General features: G+C 41.0%; 1 protein-coding gene across 1 annotated transcript in view; it reads right to left on the reverse strand.

Annotated features, from left to right (window-relative positions):
* The window catches only part of LOC105383495 (AT-rich interactive domain-containing protein 2), a 41,670-nt gene extending 20,768 nt beyond the window's left edge, over window positions 1-20,902 (reverse strand). Inside the window, exons 1-17 of the mRNA XM_048625560.1 lie at window positions 20,582-20,902; window positions 20,212-20,302; window positions 18,661-18,770; window positions 18,122-18,237; window positions 17,075-17,287; window positions 16,676-16,807; window positions 16,192-16,310; window positions 15,607-15,788; window positions 14,545-14,638; window positions 8,491-8,652; window positions 7,797-7,952; window positions 6,684-6,788; window positions 6,130-6,252; window positions 5,563-5,732; window positions 2,625-2,740; window positions 941-1,026; window positions 499-603 (exon numbers count right to left, since the gene is read on the reverse strand). Coding sequence (XP_048481517.1) covers window positions 499-603; window positions 941-1,026; window positions 2,625-2,740; window positions 5,563-5,732; window positions 6,130-6,252; window positions 6,684-6,788; window positions 7,797-7,952; window positions 8,491-8,652; window positions 14,545-14,638; window positions 15,607-15,788; window positions 16,192-16,310; window positions 16,676-16,807; window positions 17,075-17,287; window positions 18,122-18,237; window positions 18,661-18,770; window positions 20,212-20,302; window positions 20,582-20,676 — 2,175 coding nt within the window. The 5' untranslated portion in view covers window positions 20,677-20,902. The remainder of the gene's footprint in view (window positions 1-498; window positions 604-940; window positions 1,027-2,624; window positions 2,741-5,562; window positions 5,733-6,129; window positions 6,253-6,683; window positions 6,789-7,796; window positions 7,953-8,490; window positions 8,653-14,544; window positions 14,639-15,606; window positions 15,789-16,191; window positions 16,311-16,675; window positions 16,808-17,074; window positions 17,288-18,121; window positions 18,238-18,660; window positions 18,771-20,211; window positions 20,303-20,581) is intronic.
* Between the last annotated feature and the right edge of the window lie 219 nt (window positions 20,903-21,121).

Below are 21,121 nucleotides of genomic sequence, written 5' to 3' on the forward strand. Positions count from 1 at the left end.
TGTTATAGAATTATGTTAGTTTTAAATCTACGCTATAAACTTGCATACAATAATTATGTATCAGTCAATATATTTCTGCAGCATTGTCACAGCATAGGATTGAAGTTTCGTCAGTATCATGCGATGATTAACTCGCATATCAAAATCCATGCTGGTTTAGTGGGGTTTCTTCGAACAAAATTATTTTTACCGTACTTTTTCTCATCTGAATTCATTCTATTCAGTAACTAGTTTGGCAAGAACTGAAATCGTCTATGTTGTTTTTGCTGAAATAAAACTATGAAAATGGATATTAAACTTAAATAAATCATACAGGGAAGGCATTTTGGAGTTTACATTACAAGGCTTGTATAAAATTAAATTTTCAAGTTTACAAAGCACCTCATTACAACTTAAAACTGTTTTAGAGCGTTTTAGATAAACTAGTCTCATAAAATAATATAAACTCCACACAGCCTGTAAACAAGACAACATTAGTATTGTTAATAAGCGACTTACTTGCATGACTTGGGGTGCTGGGCTTACTTTATGCGCTAACAGATGTTTTATGAGAGATGTGTTCGAAGATCCTTCTAGAATGTGCCCCGACGGTTGGGGTGTTTGCTGTGGAATATTAAACGGTTAAATTATAAAAACCAGTAGAGCAAAACGAGATCTCAAATGGAGACCACCAATGGAGACGCCCTCCGGTTGGACCTAAAACGTTAGACAGGTAGCCGGTAGTAGGTGGATGAGGAAGGTCGAGGACAGAGTGTTGTGGTGCTTGTTTGTAGAAGCCTACGGCCTTTAGTCTTGCTGTATAGTGTAGTAATAGTATTAAATAAGATTGTATATGAACCACGTTGGGTGCCAAAACCAACGTTCCTGCTTTGGGATTTTCTGTGTACCTAATAATAGTATTAGATTTATAAATACTGATAATACTGTAATTAATGTGGACCTGAGGCTGAGACGTAGTCGGTTTCACTTCGACGGCGCCGGTCACCTTGTTAGTGAGCTGGGCCTTCAGGATTGGTGAAGATGGACCTGCAAAATGAAATTTATTTATTAATTATTCCTTGGGAAAGTGGCGTAATAAGCTGAAGGGGGGTAAGTCAGGGGATCCATTCTGAACTACTTTTGGACTTTGTTCATTATGACCACCTTGCACCTTAGTCATTCCCTTAGGCGTCGTCCTAATTGAATATCTGTTTGAACACACGACGAGAACGTATCGCGCCATCATGCCATCGTGCGATCGCTGCCAATTAGGAGGACACGTTAGGCTTGCAATAAGCTTTTTCAACTCCCTATACAACTGACGTCACATACCGGCTGGCTGGTTGACCCTGGTCTGGTTCCTCGACAGGATGCCCACGTACATCTGTTGCGTCTCGCCCGTCGCGATGGTGACGTTGTTGGGGCCGACTGTACCGCCGAATACCGTGATAGTAATGACAAAGGGCACTCTCTTTAGCCTCAGGGAGTCCATTCTAAAGAACTTCTAAGGGTTCCGCTCATCTGGCATAATCTTAATTGACCAAAACTCATTTCGCATAACTCGTAGGGTCTAAACTTTTTTGGCCGAACCATCACTTTGCCAAGACTTATGTGGCATAAGGCTCGTTTCGTCTAAAACTCTTTAGGCACAATCACCTAAGTTTCGTTTGCTCAAATTTATGTTCGTCTATACCTATGTATAATCTTGTTTCTCCTAATGTTATCTTAATAAATAATATATTAAGTATGTAGTAAATGTACAAATTGTGGTATTTTTCTCCTACATCCCGAAAATCACGATATTGTATGATCAAAAAATCGAAAGTTAACGACCGAAATTATTTACAAACCCCATGGGATCGAAACCTAAAAATAGGTGCGACGACGAGCAAAGCGAGGAGGAGCGTGTTAGGTGCACATGTTCATCAAAACCAAAGCGGAGCGCAGTGAAGCGGAGCGGAGCGTTTTCCAAACAGCGGAAACAATACAAGGCACCAGTTTGCGCTATGTAGGGAGACGCTCCGTCAAAGTTAAAGCCAAACGAATATTATTACTTTGTATAAACCTATGCCATAGCATTATTAGGCTATTCAAGATTTGGCCATACCATAATTAGGCTAAACAATGTTATGCGAAATAACTTTTTACTAAACGAGATTTATGCCATACGATTTTCGGCGTAACGAGACTTTGACCAAACGTTACTATGCAATACGAGATTAGGCAAAAAAATATTATGCCAAAAAAGGTAGAACCAACTTCTAACTATTTCTTTTGTCTCACTAATACCCTTTTCTACACTCACATCTTCTGTTCTTAGAATTTTGAGGTCTTTTTTCAAATATGACCCTTTCTTCCGGCTTACTAATGCCCATTTAAATCCCTATACAACTAATGATACCTACCGGCGGGCTGGTTCACTCTAGTCTGGTTTCGGGACCGGATGCCCACGTACATCTGTTGCGTCTCGCCCGTCGCGATGGTGACGTTGTTGGGGCCCACTGTACCGCCGAACACCATGATAGTAAGGCAAAGAAGGCGAAGGCGAAAGAAGAGAGTCCATTCTGAACTTTTTCTTTAACATGACTCTGTCTTTCGGCTTACTAAAACCCTTTTTAACTCCCTATACAACTGTCGACACATACCTGCTGGCTGGTTGACCCTGGTCTGGTTCCTGGACCGGATGCCCACGTACATCTGTTGCGTCTCGCCCGTCGCTATGGTGACGTTGTTGGGGCCCACTGTACCGCCGAACACCGTGCTGGAAAGGAAATAATAAATATATCAACACAACACAACTCAACACAACACAAAACAAGGTCAGTTTAAATGTATAATATTAATTCTCTCTCTCCTTACTTTAACTATAGTTATTAGGTATAATCTTTTATTTTTTAAGCAAAACAATACCTAACTTATGGAAGAGCGGGGTGTCCTGGCAAAGATCTTTTAGTACTTAAAAGGATGCCTCAGCAACTGATTTATATTGTATGTATGTTTTTGCATAATAAATATATTTTCATTTTTTCATTTTTATTTTCATATATATAATAATAAAAATAATATGTTGACAATGTTTTTGGGAGGAGGCATTTATGAAGCAGAGTAAGACATGAATGTTGTTATTTTTATAGAGGCATGTTTTAAGAGATGACTGTTGCCTGATGATGGCTGTGAGAGTCTCTTTTAAACGTAACATAAAGAATTATCCGGGCAGATATTTCTTTACATATTTTACAACTGCTTAGCGCATTATAGCATTACACTCTCCAGTCTTGGATGAAGCCGATTTACTGCCGTGGACTTCATACGAGCTATATGGTAATAAATGATAAGAGAGCATTCGTAAATAAACGAATAGTGAGCAGCCGGCATAGCGCGAGCATGGCGCGTACTGGCGGTAGAACTCTGCGGCGTCAGTAGTAGAGTTGTCACTGTCACTGTCACTGTCACTCACCGCACAAGCCGGGGGAAGTGCTGCGGCGCTATCACCCCCTTGCGCTGCATGTTGGAGCAGCACGCCGCGTACTGGCGGTAGATCTCTGCGGCGTCAGTAGTAGAGTTGTCACTGTCACTGTCACTGTCACTCACCGCACAAGCCGGGGGAAGTGCTGCGGCGCTATCACCCCCTTGCGCTGCATGTTGGAGCAGCACGCCGCGTACTGGCGGTAGAACTCTGCGGCGTCAGTAGTAGAGTTGTCACTGTCACTGTCACTGTCACTCACCGCACAAGCCGGGGGAAGTGCTGCGGCGCTATCACCCCCTTGCGCTGCATGTTGGAGCAGCACGCCGCGTACTGGCGGTAGATCTCTGCGGCGTCAGTAGTAGAGTTGTCACTGTCACTGTCACTGTCACTCACCGCACAAGCCGGGGGAAGTGCTGCGGCGCTATCACCCCCTTGCGCTGCATGTTGGAGCAGCACGCCGCGTACTGGCGGTAGATCTCTGCAGCGTCAGTAGTAGAGTTGTCACTGTCACTGTCACTCACCGCACAAGCCGGGGGAAGTGCTGCGGCGCTATCACCCCCTTGCGCTGCATGTTGGAGCAGCACGCCGCGTACTGGCGGTAGATCTCTGCGGCGTCAGTAGTAGAGTTGTCACTGTCACTGTCACTGTCACTCACCGCACAAGCCGGGGGAAGTGCTGCGGCGCTATCACCCCCTTGCGCTGCATGTTGGAGCAGCACGCCGCGTACTGGCGGTAGATCTCTGCGGCGTCAGTAGTAGAGTTGTCACTGTCACTGTCACTGTCACTCACCGCACAAGCCGGGGGAAGTGCTGCGGCGCTATCACCCCCTTGCGCTGCATGTTGGAGCAGCACGCCGCGTACTGGCGGTAGATCTCTGCGGCGTCAGTAGTAGAGTTGTCACTGTCACTGTCACTGTCACTCACCGCACAAGCCGGGGGAAGTGCTGCGGCGCTATCACCCCCTTGCGCTGCATGTTGGAGCAGCACGCCGCGTACTGGCGTTAGATCTCTGCGGCGTCAGTAGTAGAGTTGTCACTGTCACTGTCACTGTCACTCACCGCACAAGCCGGGGGAAGTGCTGCGGCGCTATCACCCCCTTGCGCTGCATGTTGGAGCAGCACGCCGCGTACTGGCGGTAGATCTCTGCGGCGTCAGTAGTAGAGTTGTCACTGTCACTGTCACTCACCGCACAAGCCGGGGGAAGTGCTGCGGCGCTATCACCCCCTTGCGCTGCATGTTGGAGCAGCACGCCGCGTACTGGCGGTAGATCTCTGCGGCGTCAGTAGTAGAGTTGTCACTGTCACTGTCACTGTCACTCACCGCACAAGCCGGGGGATGTGCTGCGGCGCTATCACCCCCTTGCGCTGCATGTTGGAGCAGCACGCCGCGTACTGGCGGTAGATCTCTGCGGCGTCAGTAGTAGAGTTGTCACTGTCACTGTCACTGTCACTCACCGCACAAGCCGGGGGAAGTGCTGCGGCGCTATCACCCCCTTGCGCTGCATGTTGGAGCAGCACGCCGCGTACTGGCGGTAGATCTCTGCGGCGTCAGTAGTAGAGTTGTCACTGTCACTGTCACTGTCACTCACCGCACAAGCCGGGGGAAGTGCTGCGGCGCTATCACCCCCTTGCGCTGCATGTTGGAGCAGCACGCCGCGTACTGGCGGTAGAACTCTGCGGCGTCAGTAGTAGAGTTGTCACTGTCACTGTCACTGTCACTCACCGCACAAGCCGGGGGAAGTGCTGCGGCGCTATCACCCCCTTGCGCTGCATGTTGGAGCAGCACGCCGCGTACTGGCGGTAGATCTCTGCGGCGTCAGTAGTAGAGTTGTCACTGTCACTGTCACTGTCACTCACCGCACAAGCCGGGGGAAGTGCTGCGGCGCTATCACCCCCTTGCGCTGCATGTTGGAGCAGCACGCCGCGTACTGGCGGTAGATCTCTGCGGCGTCAGTAGTAGAGTTGTCACTGTCACTGTCACTCACCGCACAAGCCGGGGGAAGTGCTGCGGCGCTATCACCCCCTTGCGCTGCATGTTGGAGCAGCACGCCGCGTACTGGCGGTAGATCTCTGCGGCGTCAGTAGTAGAGTTGTCACTGTCACTGTCACTGTCACTCACCGCACAAGCCGGGGGAAGTGCTGCGGCGCTATCACCCCCTTGCGCTGCATGTTGGAGCAGCACGCCGCGTACTGGCGGTAGATCTCTGCGGCGTCAGTGGTAGAGTTGTCGGTGGGGGGAAGGGGTTCGTAGGACGCCCGGAGCCAGGCTACGGCGAATTGTTCGTTTTCCTGAGGAGGATTAGGTGATGTAGTTTTGGAAACAGCCTCTTTAAACATAAAATCTACTGCTGAAACAAGGCAAAATGTCTATGTTTTCGTTTTTCATCACGGCTGTTTGTTTATATAAAGTAAGACAGATACGGTTACTCAGCAGTACCTGCACAGTGTTCTGCTGTAAATGCATCTGTTGAATGTCAAAATTGGACGATGGCTACTATTTATTTCCCGTTTTCTTTAGCGTGACCATTTAGTGATTATAAAATCGCAGATGGTGCTGACTTTTGAGGCTAAAGCGTCAATTTAAGTACTTTATTTTTATAGAAATCTTTGACTTCATACGTCGCTTTCTCTTAGGGTGGAAAATCTTAGTGAATTCCACACTGTATATGTACATAAATATACATACCTGCACAGTCTTCTGCTGCAAATGCGCCTGCTGTATGCCCGAGACGGGCGCGGGGGAGGCGGCGGGGGGCGGCTTGTTGTCAACGCTAGCCGTCTGTTTGACTGGAGTTGACGGCTGTTGTTGCTGGAAGGGGATTTGTAGGTTAGTTATAGGGTTATTCATTTCACCTACAAACGTTAACACATCACGGCAAGCAGGCAGACGAAAATACTAGTATAAATCGCTATTTGGTTAACTGTCCAGCCGTAAATTTTTAAAATGTGTTTTATATTAATAAAACGATCTGCTATGTGAGCACTAATTTACGAGGTGTCTCGCAGGATCCAATGTCAGAAGAAGTATATTTTGCACATGATACAAACAAAACTACCCTATTCCACTCGTTACAATGAATACTTGATTGAACGCGTGCGGGGCAATTCCCGTGCGTGATCAAATCCGCATGCTGTTAAAACAGCCTTTCTTCAACCCTTCCTTCATTGGAAGGAGACTTGTGCAGTGGGGACGTGTTTGGTTAGGAATAAACTACGGGGTGGGGGTCATAATGAGTATACCTGTGCGGCGTGTGCCTTGTCCTGCGCGGGCGCAGTGTCGGCGGCGCCGCTAACTGTCTCCACCACTCGCATGAGGATGCACGCTTGAGGGCCGTAGCTTTGGGCCTGTGGAGGATATGAGATAGAATTAATGAATTTCCATAATAGTGTTCGTTTTTTCCTACTGGGAACACAGTCTAACCCCCTTATTCATAGAAAAGTTACAATACGTTTTAACTAATATACTGTTTTGTCCCTCTCTGTCAAAGAACAAATTGATCTTTGTCGGAGAGGGACAAAACAGTTTATTAGTTAAAACGTATTGTAACTTCTCTATGAATAAGGGGGTAACACTCAATAATAATCATAGCATTATGCTGAGTCAGAACCCTTTTGCAACAACTTTTGCGTACGTTGCTTGTCTATATCTTAACGTCTTTCTTTCTGTATTTATCATAACCTATAAGTACTGTGTAAAATATCGCATTTTTATATTCATTTTTCTATCTACCAGAAGTGCTAGTACGGGGCGCATTTAAGACGTCACAAACGGTTTGCATCGCATGACATCGCAGATCGCAGATCGAGCGCGGCGGAGAACTTATGTCATGTCTTAATAGCGCCCCGTGCTAACCCTTCAGGACAATGTAAGTACAGTATAATTTATCTATTTATCTATCTACCTCGACAGTGAGCAGAGCAACTAGCGTGCCGGTGCTAGAAGCCAACTGCTCGCAAGCTCTCTCCCCGAGGCTGGTCAGTGAGTAGACACACTCTAGGCACGACACTAGCGCCATTATTATTATAATAAATATATTGGGCAATCGGTTGTGTTGTGGTCTTCTGCACATTTGACGCATCTATACGGACGCATGCAGTAATTGCGAGTATGCCCATATTGTTGACACCTTTTGCATTGAGCGATAGTGCTTGTACGTCTTGGATCCTCAATTTTAACACTGGTGTGGTAGATATATTTGAGCTTTTTTATTTCAGCATTTTTTGGGTGCGGTGCTAGATTTACAAACCAGGTGTATGTGGGAGTTTTTTCTGGGCCATAAATAGCGTGAATTATTTCGCCAACTATGGTGTTTCCAGTGCTTTCAACTATATATAGCTGGTTATTATGATTACCTCGACAGTGAGCAGAGCCACGAGCGTCCCTGTACTAGAGGCGACCTGCTCGCAAGCTCTCTCCCCGAGGCTGGTCAGCGAGTACACACACTCTAGGCACGACACTAACGCCATTATGTCGCGGAGGGTGAGTAGGGAACACACGTCGGAGTAGATCTGGAAGTAATGGGGGTAGTTTTAGTGCAGGGAAATATACAAAAACAAAAGGAGTTTGATATGAATTCGTGCGGCATTTGTACATAGACGATCGGATGTCAGATTTGGAGGGACTAAAAGCAGATGTACCTTCTGCGGATAAAATGTCGTTTCGATAACACTGAAATATTAAATACTTGTTGTAAGTCGGCGGCCCACGAACTTGCGTTTCAGCGCCATCTAGTGAAATCAGTAGAAACTACAACGTCAATATACCTTGGGGTCATCATTGGCCTCGTTCTGAGACAGCTTGTTGAGCATCTCTAGTGCGGGACCAGACACGCTTGCACTGTTAACAGCATGGCTGGCAGAATCATAACATTATGCTGAGCCAGAACTCTTTTTCATGATAATACACATGTTGCTTATGTATGTGTATTGTAATGCCTTTCTCTCTGTCAGTTATATATTAATGTCATCTTTCCGTGTAACCTGCGTATGTATTGCGTTAAGTACGAGTACCTATTTATCTACATGTGACTTTTATAATGCACTATACCTTGGGGTCCAATGCTCGCAGTAGCACGTCGTCATTGGCCTCGTTCTGAGACAGCTTGTTGAGCATCTCCAGAGCAGCTAGAACCCTGGCGCGGTCTTCGGAGACCAGACACGCTTGCACTGTTGATAGGATGTGGCGGGATAACAGGCAGGTGGCTGGGTCCTGTGGGGGTAAATTGTGGTGTTATAATACGTATTTTTCGGGTTGCTACAAACATAAACTGGCAAAGCTGTAAATTATAATCACAAAAGGTGATTAAATGCGAGATTAATTCTCGTACATGGCAAAAACTAGTCAACGGCTATTAGGTTTTTCTTCAAACACGAGACACTAGAACGCGACTTGGGTTTGTCACTGTTATGAAAAGATTAGCCAGTCTAACTATCCAGCCTCTGACTGTCCAGAATGCGCCGGATATATATTTAAATACATATAAATTGTAGTTAATACATCACTCAGGGAGACTCCTTTTATGTACTCCAGTTATGCTCCAGTTATGCTAAATAGCATAATGTTGAAGAATGCATATCTGTGTCTGTCTAATCTATATGAGTGTGAGGAAAATTATTGTTTTATCATTATAATCATTTCGCGAGCGACGACTTGTTGTGAGTGCACGCATTCCGCCAGTCGAATTGAGCGCGATGATATTTTTTACGTCTACCCGCAATTATAATAAAAATGAGTCAAAGGGGCGTTTCTACTAGTCCAATTTTAGTAAGTTCTAATAACGAAAAAGTGCTAATGAGTGACCAAAAAGCGAGTGATGCAGAATTAGAGTGGGATGAAAACGGGACACAACTATCTGAAGAGGAGAATGATTGCCGCTTGGCAGAGAAAAGACAAAGACAAGACAGCAGCGAAGACAAAGAGGAAGATGAATTTATAAAAGTGACACACCGCAGACCTAAAAGGCTAGCACGTAGTTTTTCTACAAATAACAAGCAGATGGAGCAAGATTCTAGTGACATAGTCGATACTGAGGTATGTATGACTGCGAAAGAAATGATGCCAAAACAAATTGCTCTAGCCAAAAAACTAATGCTTGAAAATATAAATAACATTTTGAAAATAAAATATAAAAACCCATATAAAGTGTTCATACGCTTTGAAACTGCTGAAGATGCAAAAAAACTGCTTCATAATAAAAATATTGCTGATTTAGGATATAGATGCCAGTTAACACATAAACTAAACTTTATATACGGCGTCGTTAAAGAAATGGATCTTGAAGAAAGTGATGAAGATTTAATGAAGAACATTAAAAGTGAAGAAGAGATTATTTCAGTAAGAAGGTTAAAAAGAAAGAATTATGAAGGCGAGTGGGTTGAGAGCGAATCAGTGCGCTTTTGTTTCAAGGGGTCTACTCTACCCCCGTACGTACGTGGTTACGGGTGCAGGTTTGAAGTAGAACCCTATATATTTCCCGTTACACAATGCTCGAATTGCTGGAAATTCGGGCATTTAATGCGACAGTGCCCAACTAAGAAGGTATTGTGCCCAAAATGCGGAGAACAACATGCAAACTGTGATACAACAAATTACAAATGCATTAACTGTAAAGGCAGCCACATTTCATTGTATAAAAGATGTCCAGTTTACTTAAAAGAGAGACAAATACGCGTTATTATGTCACAAGATAACTGCACTTACAAAGTGGCACTGAATAAATACCTCACGGAAATACAAACAGAAGAATGCGATAGTATTGTACAAGAGGGTTATAACGGTGATACTAATTTAGAGGACACTCAACCGATCTTAAATAAAAAACCTTCCTACAGAGATATAGTTTTAACTAAAGCTATAGTACACAGAGAAATGACACAACAAGAACCGGAAGTAAATATTTCCAATAACAAAACGAATAAATCTAGGCGCAAAAAGAATAAAAAAAGAAACAACTTACGAGATGAAACCATCTCCAGTAGTGATACAGAAACAAATATGAGACAGGAACCAATATTGACAGAAAATGAAGAGAAGAGAAATAAAAGGGAAAGAAAGTTTAACTTCATGAGTACACTCGGAAAAATTAAAGATATAATTTTGACAGAAAAGACATGGGAAGAAAAAATTCAAATGCTGGTGAAAATATGTGTTAATGAAATTAAGAACTTTATAATGGAAATGTTGAAGAGTTATGATTGGTTTAATAACATAACAAACACGTTCAATAATGAATGACAATAATGTAAATAGAAACATAACAATTAACATTGCTCAGTGGAATGCACAAAGTATAAGACCTAAAATAGTTGAGTTTGAATGTTATCTTCATACTGAGAACATACATGTGGCGATAATCAGTGAATCATGGCTGGAACCAGAATCAGGACTTCGGATAAGTAATTTTAATATTTTTAGAAACGATAGAATTGACTCTTTTGGTGGTGTTGCAATCATTGTCCATAAGTCAATAAGAGCTGTACCTAATATAATAAACATAAGTAATTTAGGTATAGAATTAGTGGCTATAAAAGTACTCAACTGTTATAACTTAGAAAACATAATATCTATTTACTGTCCGTCAAATGTAAATGTAACCAAAAATGACTGGGACCAAATATTTTGTCTATACCCGACTAAATCATTGATTGCGGGTGACTTCAACGGTCATCATACAAACTGGTCGTATAAAAACGATGCCCGAGGAAACCAGATAATGGAGTCTTCTTTAGATAACGGTTATATTTCTTTAAATGATGGCAGACCAACCAGAGTAAGACTAGTTAATGGGGTTCTTCAGGAATCATCTCCTGATATTACCTTTGTATCTTCAGATATATGTTTACTTTGGAAATGGAATGTTACAAATGAATGTTTTGGTAGTGATCACTTAATAATTACAAATAAATTAATGACTCACAAACTAGGTAGCACATTAAAGCGTCGAAATTTTAAAAAAGCAGACTGGAAACTGTATAGGGAAACTCTTGAAGACTCATTTAGTAATTGTGTGATATGTAATGATGTACAAAATAGGTATGATTTTATAATAGAACAAATTAATAAGGCTGCTGATAAGTCTATACCAATGTTAAAAATATGTCATGATCCTCAATCTAAATTTAAACCCAAATCCTACTGGAACCAAGATTTATCAAAAGCTGTAGCACAAAGAAGGTTAGCACTAAGTCTCTTTAGAAGAAATCCTACGCCAACTAATCTAATAGTTTTAAATGAACGGATTAAGGAAGCCCAGAGGTTGATACGTAAGGCTAAAGCTCAAGGGTGGCAAGATTTCTGTAGTAGTATCGATGAATCCACATCCGTATCTGAAATGTGGAATCGCATGCGTTGGATGAAAGGTTACAAAAGTAGTCCTTGTGCTATATCTGACTTACAAAAGACCGATCTAATCCATAGCCTGGCACCAGACTCCGTTCTTGTAAACACTCCTGAAATACTTTCTGTTAATAAAGAACTACAAACGAGTTTTAAAATTCATGAATTTAAGATGTGTTTAAAGAGAACGGACACAGCGCCGGGACAGGACCAAATTACATTTTCTATGATATTCAACCTACCGGATATAGTGAAGTTGTATCTACTGCAGACATATAATTTAATATTTGAAACAGGAAAGATTCCATATCAGTGGAGAGAGATCCAAATTGTACCGATACCGAAGTTAAGTGTCACATCTCATACAGTTACTAAGTTAAGACCAATTGCCCTAATGTCCTGCATATGCAAAATATTTCACAGTATGATTGTCAAACGACTTGAGTGGTATGTCGAAAGAAATAAGATACTTTCCAAAAAGGCCACTGGTTTTAGACGTTCTCAGTCATGCATAGATTCATTGGCACGGATAATACTTCAAATCCAAATTAGTTTTACCAATAACATGCCTACACTAGCTTGCTTCTTAGATGTTGACAATGCATATAATAATATACAAATTGAAAACGTTATCACTAGTCTTGAATCTATTGACGCAGGGTTATATATAAGTAGGTATTTATGGAATCTATTGAGTAAAAGACATTTGACCATAAAAAATCAGGAAGACGGATCAACAATAATAAACAGATGGACTGCAAAAGGTTTAGCACAGGGTGATCCAATGTCTCCTTTGATTTTCAATATTGTTACTGCTAATATATGCCATACTATAACAAACGTTATGATATCCCAGTACGCTGATGATTTTGCTTTATATGTAAGTTCTAAGAAAATTTGTGATAGTGTTAGTAATATGCAAAATGCAATTGATGCCACAGTAATTTTGTTAGATAAATTAGGTTTAGAAATATCTCCCAGTAAATCCAAATATTGTTTATTTAGTACAGGTCACAGAAATCAACAAATAGAATTAAAAATTAATGGATGTCAACTAGAATTTGCACAATGTATTAAATACTTGGGTTTATGGATGGATAGCTCCTTAAGATGGGGGAAACAGGTCAATAAAGTTGTTGAAAAGACCCAAAAATTTCTTAATATTCTTAAGGTATTGGCAGGCTCCGGGTGGGGTATACATCCGAAACATTTACGAAGAATATACACAGCTTTAATTAGAAGTAGAATGGACTACGCTTCTTTTTTGTTCGATAATACAGCAAAAACCCATTGTTACAAGTTAGATAAAATACAAAACCAAGCGTTACGTATCATCGGTGGGTTCATTAAAAGCACTCCGATTCATGTCATGGAATCTGAACTATCCATTCCACCTCTGGCAATAAGAAGGATATTTTTAGCATATAAATATTGTTTAAGAGCACAGTCATGGGAAGGTAATAGGACAATCGAGTTGATGAATGAACTAAATATACAAATTTCGACCAATAGATACTGGCTCACTAAAAAAAAACCATTGTTAGCGTTACTTTATGAAAAGACAAAAGAAGAATCCATATCTCGTAGTGAAATACTACCAATGTTTACATTAGACACGTGGATAAATAACATAGATATTTGTAATTTTACTGCTTGCACCTTAGATAGCATTAAAATGGCAAAAAAATCATATGAGTTGAATATTTTGAAAAATACAGTTATACAAGAATTACATAATAAATACAGTGACTGGCATAAATTATATACCGATGGGTCCAAAAGTGTCAATGGATCTGGAGCTGCTTTCTATGATGCAAATGTACATAAATCTAGAAGTCTTAAAATTACCAACTGTGACATTACTATTATGTCCTTGGAGCTTGTTGCGATCTCAGAAGCACTTTCACATTTAAGCGATCTTGTTACGGACAGTCGGAAGTTTGTTATTTTTACAGATAGTAGAAGCGCCCTCCAACATTTGGCTCGGTGTGCCTCTGGTGTCAGAGGCGTGCCGTTAGCCTACGATGTCCTGGCGTTACTTAATAAATTCGACAAAAAAGGGTTGCAGCTGAGATTGCAATGGGTTCCATCTCACATTGGTTTACTAGGGAATGAAAGAGCGGATCGCTTGGCAAATAATGCGTCATTTACGGGCACATACATAAATATAATACCGTGTTATTCAGAAGTTCTACCTAGGTATAAAAAAGAAAGTCACAACAAATGGAAAACACATTTTGATGAAAGATCTTGTGAAAAGGGCATATGGTACAGAACAATGCAAAGCGAACCACCTCACATTCCTTGGTTCGCCAATCTAAATTTAGATAGAAGATATTTAACAATAGGTTTTAGAATTCGATCAGGTCATATCCCGTTTAATAAATTTAACTTTTTGATGAAAAAAAACGAAAGTCCAAATTGTAATATCTGCAGTTCCGTAGAGGATATTTATCATATTTTAGTAGAATGCCGTCGGTATGCGAACTTAAGACAAACATTACAAAATCAGTTAAAAATAAACTTTGTTGATGTAGGTATTTTACAAAGTTATTTAACTGAGCCTAGCAGTAGTGAAGCAATGTACGTGTATAAATATGTTAAACACTGTACATCCTTAAGATTAGATTCTACATTGTAAGCGTAAGTTAAGTCTTAGAATAAGTTACGATGGGACTGTCATGTTCATGTATGATCAAAGTCTCTAAATAAAATAAAGATTTAAAAAAAAAAAAAAAAACATTATAATATTATATATGGGTTCACCTTTATTACGAGTTCAGCGCACACATTTCCCAGCGTGTCCAGTCCAGATTGTCGCAATGTGCCCACCCAGCAGTTGGAGCACAGGAGCAGAAACCTACGACAAAAAACAACAAATTTTAAACATGTGCACACAAGGTGTGAGCTAAATTGTTTCTAAAATAGCGGACGAATCCATGGTTTCTGCAAGCTCTATCACGCTTGAATCGTGGGTCTTTGAACACTTTCTTGCTATTTCCACTTATGTAACGGCTGCCATTTTGATATGCTATTCTTTTGTTTCTAGGATAGTTTCATTGACTGCAATATACTTCCTTTAAACCTGGTTTAAAAGTTGTTTTGCGGTAATACATGGCACAAAAGCCTCACCTAATGTCATGTCAAAACACGTATTTCCAAAATATGAAATTGTTCAGATACTCTTTCGGCTTCCTATACTTCTGCAACACCCTGTATAAGCTAACGATTTTTGTACATATGTGTTAGTATTTAAGTTAAGTAAGGTTATTTTATGTATGTGTACAAATAAAGAATATTCTATCTATCAAACCTGATGAACGCGTGGTTCCTGGACAGCCGCATTCGTTGCGTGTAAACACACTTACCGCCGCCCCCCTGTTCTGCATCATTCTGTATATCAGGAACCCCCTGTATATTAGCAACACGCTAACCTGATAAGCGTATTGTTGGCGGCCAGCAATGGAAGGTTCTCCTCGTGGAAGGACAGCGAGCGCGCGATAGACACGACTTGTAACACTCGCTGCGTGTAAACACACGCCGCGCCGCCCCTCAGCTCTGCATCATCCTATATATTAGCATCACCCTGTATATTAGCAACCCCCTATATGCGCTGACCTGATGAGCTTAATTGTTGCGTGTAAACACACGCCGCGACAACCCCAGCTCTGCATCACCCTGTATATTAGCAGCCCCCTGTATGTGCTGACCTGACGAGCTTGTTCTCGTATCTCGTTGCGTGTAAACACACTTACCGCCGCCCCCCAGCTCTGCATCACCCTGTTTCTCTGCATCACCCTGTACATCAGCAACCCCCTTTATACAAACCTGATAAGCGTATTGTTGGCGGCCAACAAAGGCAGGTTCTCCTCGTGGAAGGACAGCGAGCGCGCGATGGACGCCACTTGTAACACTCGTTGCGTGTAAACACAGGCCGCCCCGCCGGGTAACGGGGGCGCGAACAGCTGGTCTTCGTCTGTGGGGTCGGTCATCCAGTCTTCTAGGAGTTCCTGGGGTGAGGGAAAAATTGGGTTTAGTACTTACACGTAGTGGTATATTGTAGGAATATAAGTAATGGTGTTTTTTTAACAACGAAAACTACATGTTTCTATCGTCGTACAGACGAACTGTTCTACATGGTAATATAACCATTAAATTACGTTATTCCGAAGTTATTAAAGCTATACTCAAATGCTAAATAAATGCATGTTGAGTGTTTGTTGGCCCACACCAAAACGGCCGTACCAATTCAGTTTTATACTCTTACACAGTTCGATATCATGGAGAATGACACAGTTTTGTCCTCTACTAATACGGCTCGATGAGGAAGGCAGATCATAGAAAGAATGTTGTAGCGCTCCTTGGGAGGCCTATTTCCAGCAGTAGACCATTAATACCTGATGATGCACTCACCTCCTGTTCAACAATCTTGTCCACAACATCTTGATAGTCGTCGTCCTGCAAGGTGAGTCGGTCGGTGAGGTTGTTGTGAGCGGCCAGCGCTTGCACCATCAACTCTGGCTGTTCTAGACCTGCGGGGGAATGTAGATGTTGTGGTTATCACGACTATGGAATGATGCAGCGGTTGGCAGCGTTTTTACAAAGGGAATTGTGTAGACAAAAGGGTCAGTCCGCTCTTTAAAAGCAGTTGATGTCGAGAAAACACACACACATTCTTGGCGCCATTTGTATTTATGTTGGTTCCTTGTTCCTTATAAATATTGTAATTATTTAGATGCCAACAGATCAAGATTCAGACAAGAAGAAAAAAAGGTCTCAAAATCTATGCATGTCTCTTTCTGCCCATATACTTCCAATATATTTAATGCCGAGTTCCTATCTGCAACTCGGCTTTAGACGTATACTATACCCCTGCCTACTTGACAAGGCAACTCACCTGGCGCAGTGAACTTATTCTCATCTATAAGCTCCATAGGGCCGCCGCCGCCGGCACGAAGCTTCCAGAACTCGTCGGGGTATCGACCTCGCGCCTCGCGGCATGAACGACCGATTGTGTCGCGAAGTGACGCTGCGGATTGGATGAAGATTGGTGGTTAGAGAGAGTAAAGGATGTGGTGATGAAAATTGGTGACCCCGACGTGATGTTAGTAAGGTTGACGTGATTTTCATCAAAAATACGTAAGTATACTAAGCTAAGTATACTCTAGATGAAACAAAAACCAAACGCATGTGTTCATCATACGCCTCAGCATCATCAGCCTTTACCATATAGCATTATAGATAGACTGGCAATGACCTGATGAAAGAGCTAACGAAACTAATCAATAACACTCACCATGATTATAAACGCCAGCATGAGCCAATAAGAAGTCCAAAATATGCGGCGTAGCGTTCAAAGGCAGCCTATTCGAGTAGTCGGCCGCTAGCACTGTGCATACGTTCACAGCAAAGTCTTGTTCGTTCGGCATAGGAGAGAGCAGGGATAGCGCCAGACGCTCGGACGGGCCGGCGATCGCTCGCGAACCTGTTCGGAGTTGCTCGCCCGACGCTGTGGAAAGAGGGCGAGTAATATACGTAGTTTGCGAGTAGATAAAATGGTTTAGTTGAGGTAATTATTATGGAATGAGTTTATAGTGTGAGTCAAGCCATTGATTTATTTTGGCATATTATATTGGTACAATATGCAGAATGCATCATGCAAAATGACTAAAGATAAGAGTGAACAATAAAGCAAAAAGTAATAAAACGTCTGATGTTTTAATGAATGACAACCATGATTAAACCCGCCACCACAAGCACTTCCTCTATGTCACTTGGACTGTGTGTCATAAACAAAAGAAACAAATAAACAGACTAAGGGCTGATTTTTCAATAGTCAGATAAGTGTTATCTGAGGAATAAAATTGTTGCTGTCACATTTCTGAATGTTATTATGAGACAATGACAGCAACAATTTTATTCTTTAGATAACACTTATCTGACCATTGAAAAATCAGCCCTAAGGCAAAGACTTCTGGACTCTTCTTGGAATAAATATATAAATCTTGAATTACTACAATGCTTGCAGCGAAAGAAAAAAAAAAAACATGGCAGCTCTAACCTAAATAGGAGTAGGAACAAGAAGGTAGAATATCGCTAGATATAATTATGAGTACGCCATTTTTATATTTTTGTTTATCAGCAGACGTTACGAAAATACATCGTATTTCCTTTATATAAATAGTATTTACATAAAAAGAAATAAGGGCTGATTTTTCAATAGCAACCTACAAGTTATCTGGAGAATATTCTCTGATATTGTTGAAAACATGACAAGGACAAAACACCCGCAACCTCAAGCACCCAAAACAGAAGAAAGGACAGGGCGTACATTTACCTTTACCTGTGATATAGGCGCCGCTATACGACACCCTCGGGAAGCCGCCACGGCGCCCGCGCGGGTCGTCGTCCAAGTCCATGTCGTCATCTCGGCCTGGGGGGCCTTTTGCGCGCTCGAATCTGGTGGTTGGGGCGTTTGTTAGTGGGGTTTGTCTTGGTTGTGGGTTTTTTTTGTTTGGTAAAAAGGGTGTGCAATGATATTATGAATTATGAAAACAGGTTCTGTTCTGTGTTCAGAATAAAAAATAGTTATCTTATTTTTTTGCAGGTGTGGTGGGCATACCTCTCTAGTCTATAAGTACTTATCAATAAATTAATAATAAAATCCTTATCATGATCATCTTGTAAATGATAATGAGGCCTTTCAGTAGACACATATTTAATATAAGTGCATGTAGTCGATCGTAACTGATCAATCCGGTTAAGCAACACATGGCAAGGTCAGCCATTGGATGGGTGACCAATTTGTGTTGGGGTGGGCAACCAACCCGCACTAGGCCAGTGTAGTGGACTAGGAATAGACCTGTAAGCAATAATACTTACTTTTCCAAGTAAGTGCTGTATATTTTTCTCAGTAATGTGGAGCCATTGATGCAGGGGTGCGGCAAACGCAGGGGCCTCAGGAAAGTGTCCCATGCGTCTGTGTGGTTCACCTGAAAACACACAATAAATGTTAATAAATTCTTACTTGTGACAAAAAGTAAACAATCTTTGTTCAATTCATTCAATGCAGTATTTTTATGATTGATTACAATTACAGTATTGTGCAAATTAATGTGAACACGGGTGAAAATTTGAAAAAAATACATTTATTAGTTCTAAAATTAAAAAAACAGAGATATATTAATACAATTTAAGTTATTTTAATAGAAAATATGTCCTCCCTGGCTTTTATAACTTCTTCAATAGGTTTTGGCATAGAATCGACATGATTTTAACAGTTTTCTAATATTTAATGGTCTAAAAAACTTGTATGGATTACAGCCTCAATCATTTTAGTTTTTCTCGTGCAATCCGTTTTCCGAAGTCTAACTTTCACGATGGCCCACTTATTTTCAATGGGATTAAGTGCCGGTGAGTTCTCTGGCCATCCAAAGGCATGATATCTTGTTGTTCTTGAAATATTTAAGCATAATCTTGGACACGTGAAATGGGGCCGAATTTTGTTGAAAAACTTATTGACCATTAGCATTAACTTTTCTTAGTTTGGGACTGTTTTTCTTATATAGGTACCGGATGACTTGTGCCCATCGAAGGGATGATGGACTCGCTAAAATACAGTGACTTGCTAGAACGGAGATTAGAAGTTGAACTAAGAAAATTTGATGATATCGGTCAATAAGTTTTTGAACAAACTTCGGCTCCATGCCACGTGTCTAAGATTATGCTTAATTATTTCAAGAACAACAAGATATCATGCCTTTGGATGGCCAGAGAACTCACCGGCACTTAATCCCATTGAAAATAAGTGGGCCATCGTGAAAGTTACACTTCGGAAAACGGATTGCACAAGAAAAACTAAAATGAATGAGGCTGTAATCCATACAAGTTTTTAAGACCAGTAAATATCAGAAAACTGTTAAAATCATGTCGATTCTATGCCAAAACCTATTGAAGAAGTTATAAAAGCCTGGGAGGACACATTTTCTATTAAAATAACTTAAATTGTATTAATATATCTCTGTTTTTTTTATTTTAGAACTAATAAATGTATTTTTTTCTAATTTTCACTCGTGTTCACATTAATTTGCACAATACTGTAAAGTTGTATCCAGACATAGCCATACACATTTACAGACTCTAGTGCATGTTTTTTTTCTATACACATTCTATGTGTTCCTGCTATGCACTGCAGCAACTACCTGCAGCGCCTTACACAATCTTTGAATTATGAATTAAATTAATAGGACTAGAGATAGGACAACAGGGACCAAATTTCAAAAAAATCAATAAAGCCACCATGGTCTAACTTACAACATACTATTAAGTTAAAGTGACCATTATATCTGGTTTCTCCACACTGTGTGAATTTTCTAGGGCAACAGGTTGGTATAACCGATTATATCTTGTCATAGTAGTAAGTACACTACATACCTTACTTAATCCGCCTCTTTGTTGAACCAGTGAGTAAAACAAGTACAAATCCACATCAATCCCATTTACATATGGAACTTTGTATGGAATACTGAAAGAAAAATAAACTAATTAACATCTTCAATATTTTGCTGTTGGCTAATATTTTACAGTAAACCCTCTCTAAATAAAAACTTTATTATGTTCCCATTGTTTTGTGTTTTGATTCTATGATAGATTACTATGACAATATGTGTAACAAGTTTTGTCAGTACTTAATTTTTCTATTAATATTTCTAAGATCTGAAATACAACATCCACTACCTATTCCTGACATAAAATACAGTTGTATACCATCAAGCAAATTTGACGAATAAGCACTTTTACTCACTTTTTGCTTTCGTTAAACTGTTTCAGCTCCCTAAGGAAAGCTTCCTTATCCCTCTGATAGTCCCTTGACTTGGTATTTATTTGTGATTTGGCCATTCTAACTAGGTTTTCCCAATTTTAGACGCCGGAATAAAAACACTGTTATTTCATCAAATTCGAACGACTTCACAGCATAGAAAATTCACAACGATAATTGCAATATTACAATACAGATCATTACATGATTTTACAACATATATCAAAGATAATAATGAAAATATTTATGAAAAGTGTTTGAATTTTAATTTTAGCTTGGCCGATGGCCGCATTTGTTTGACAATTTTGACAGTACAATTGAATGAATCATAGACAAAAAGACAGAAGAAGCGATGCATCAGTGTTGCTATATCAAAATAACGCAACGCGTTGTTTGTATAACGGCCTCGCATGGCCTCTTGAACATTGCGCTAGGCCGTTATTATTCTGAGACCTCAGTACGTTAATAGAGACATACAATACATTTACAATCATACCTGCCCCAGGCCCCAGTGAAGGATTGCAT

Source organism: Plutella xylostella, chromosome 14 (assembly GCF_932276165.1).
Source record: "Plutella xylostella chromosome 14, ilPluXylo3.1, whole genome shotgun sequence".
NCBI lineage: Eukaryota > Metazoa > Arthropoda > Insecta > Lepidoptera > Plutellidae > Plutella > Plutella xylostella.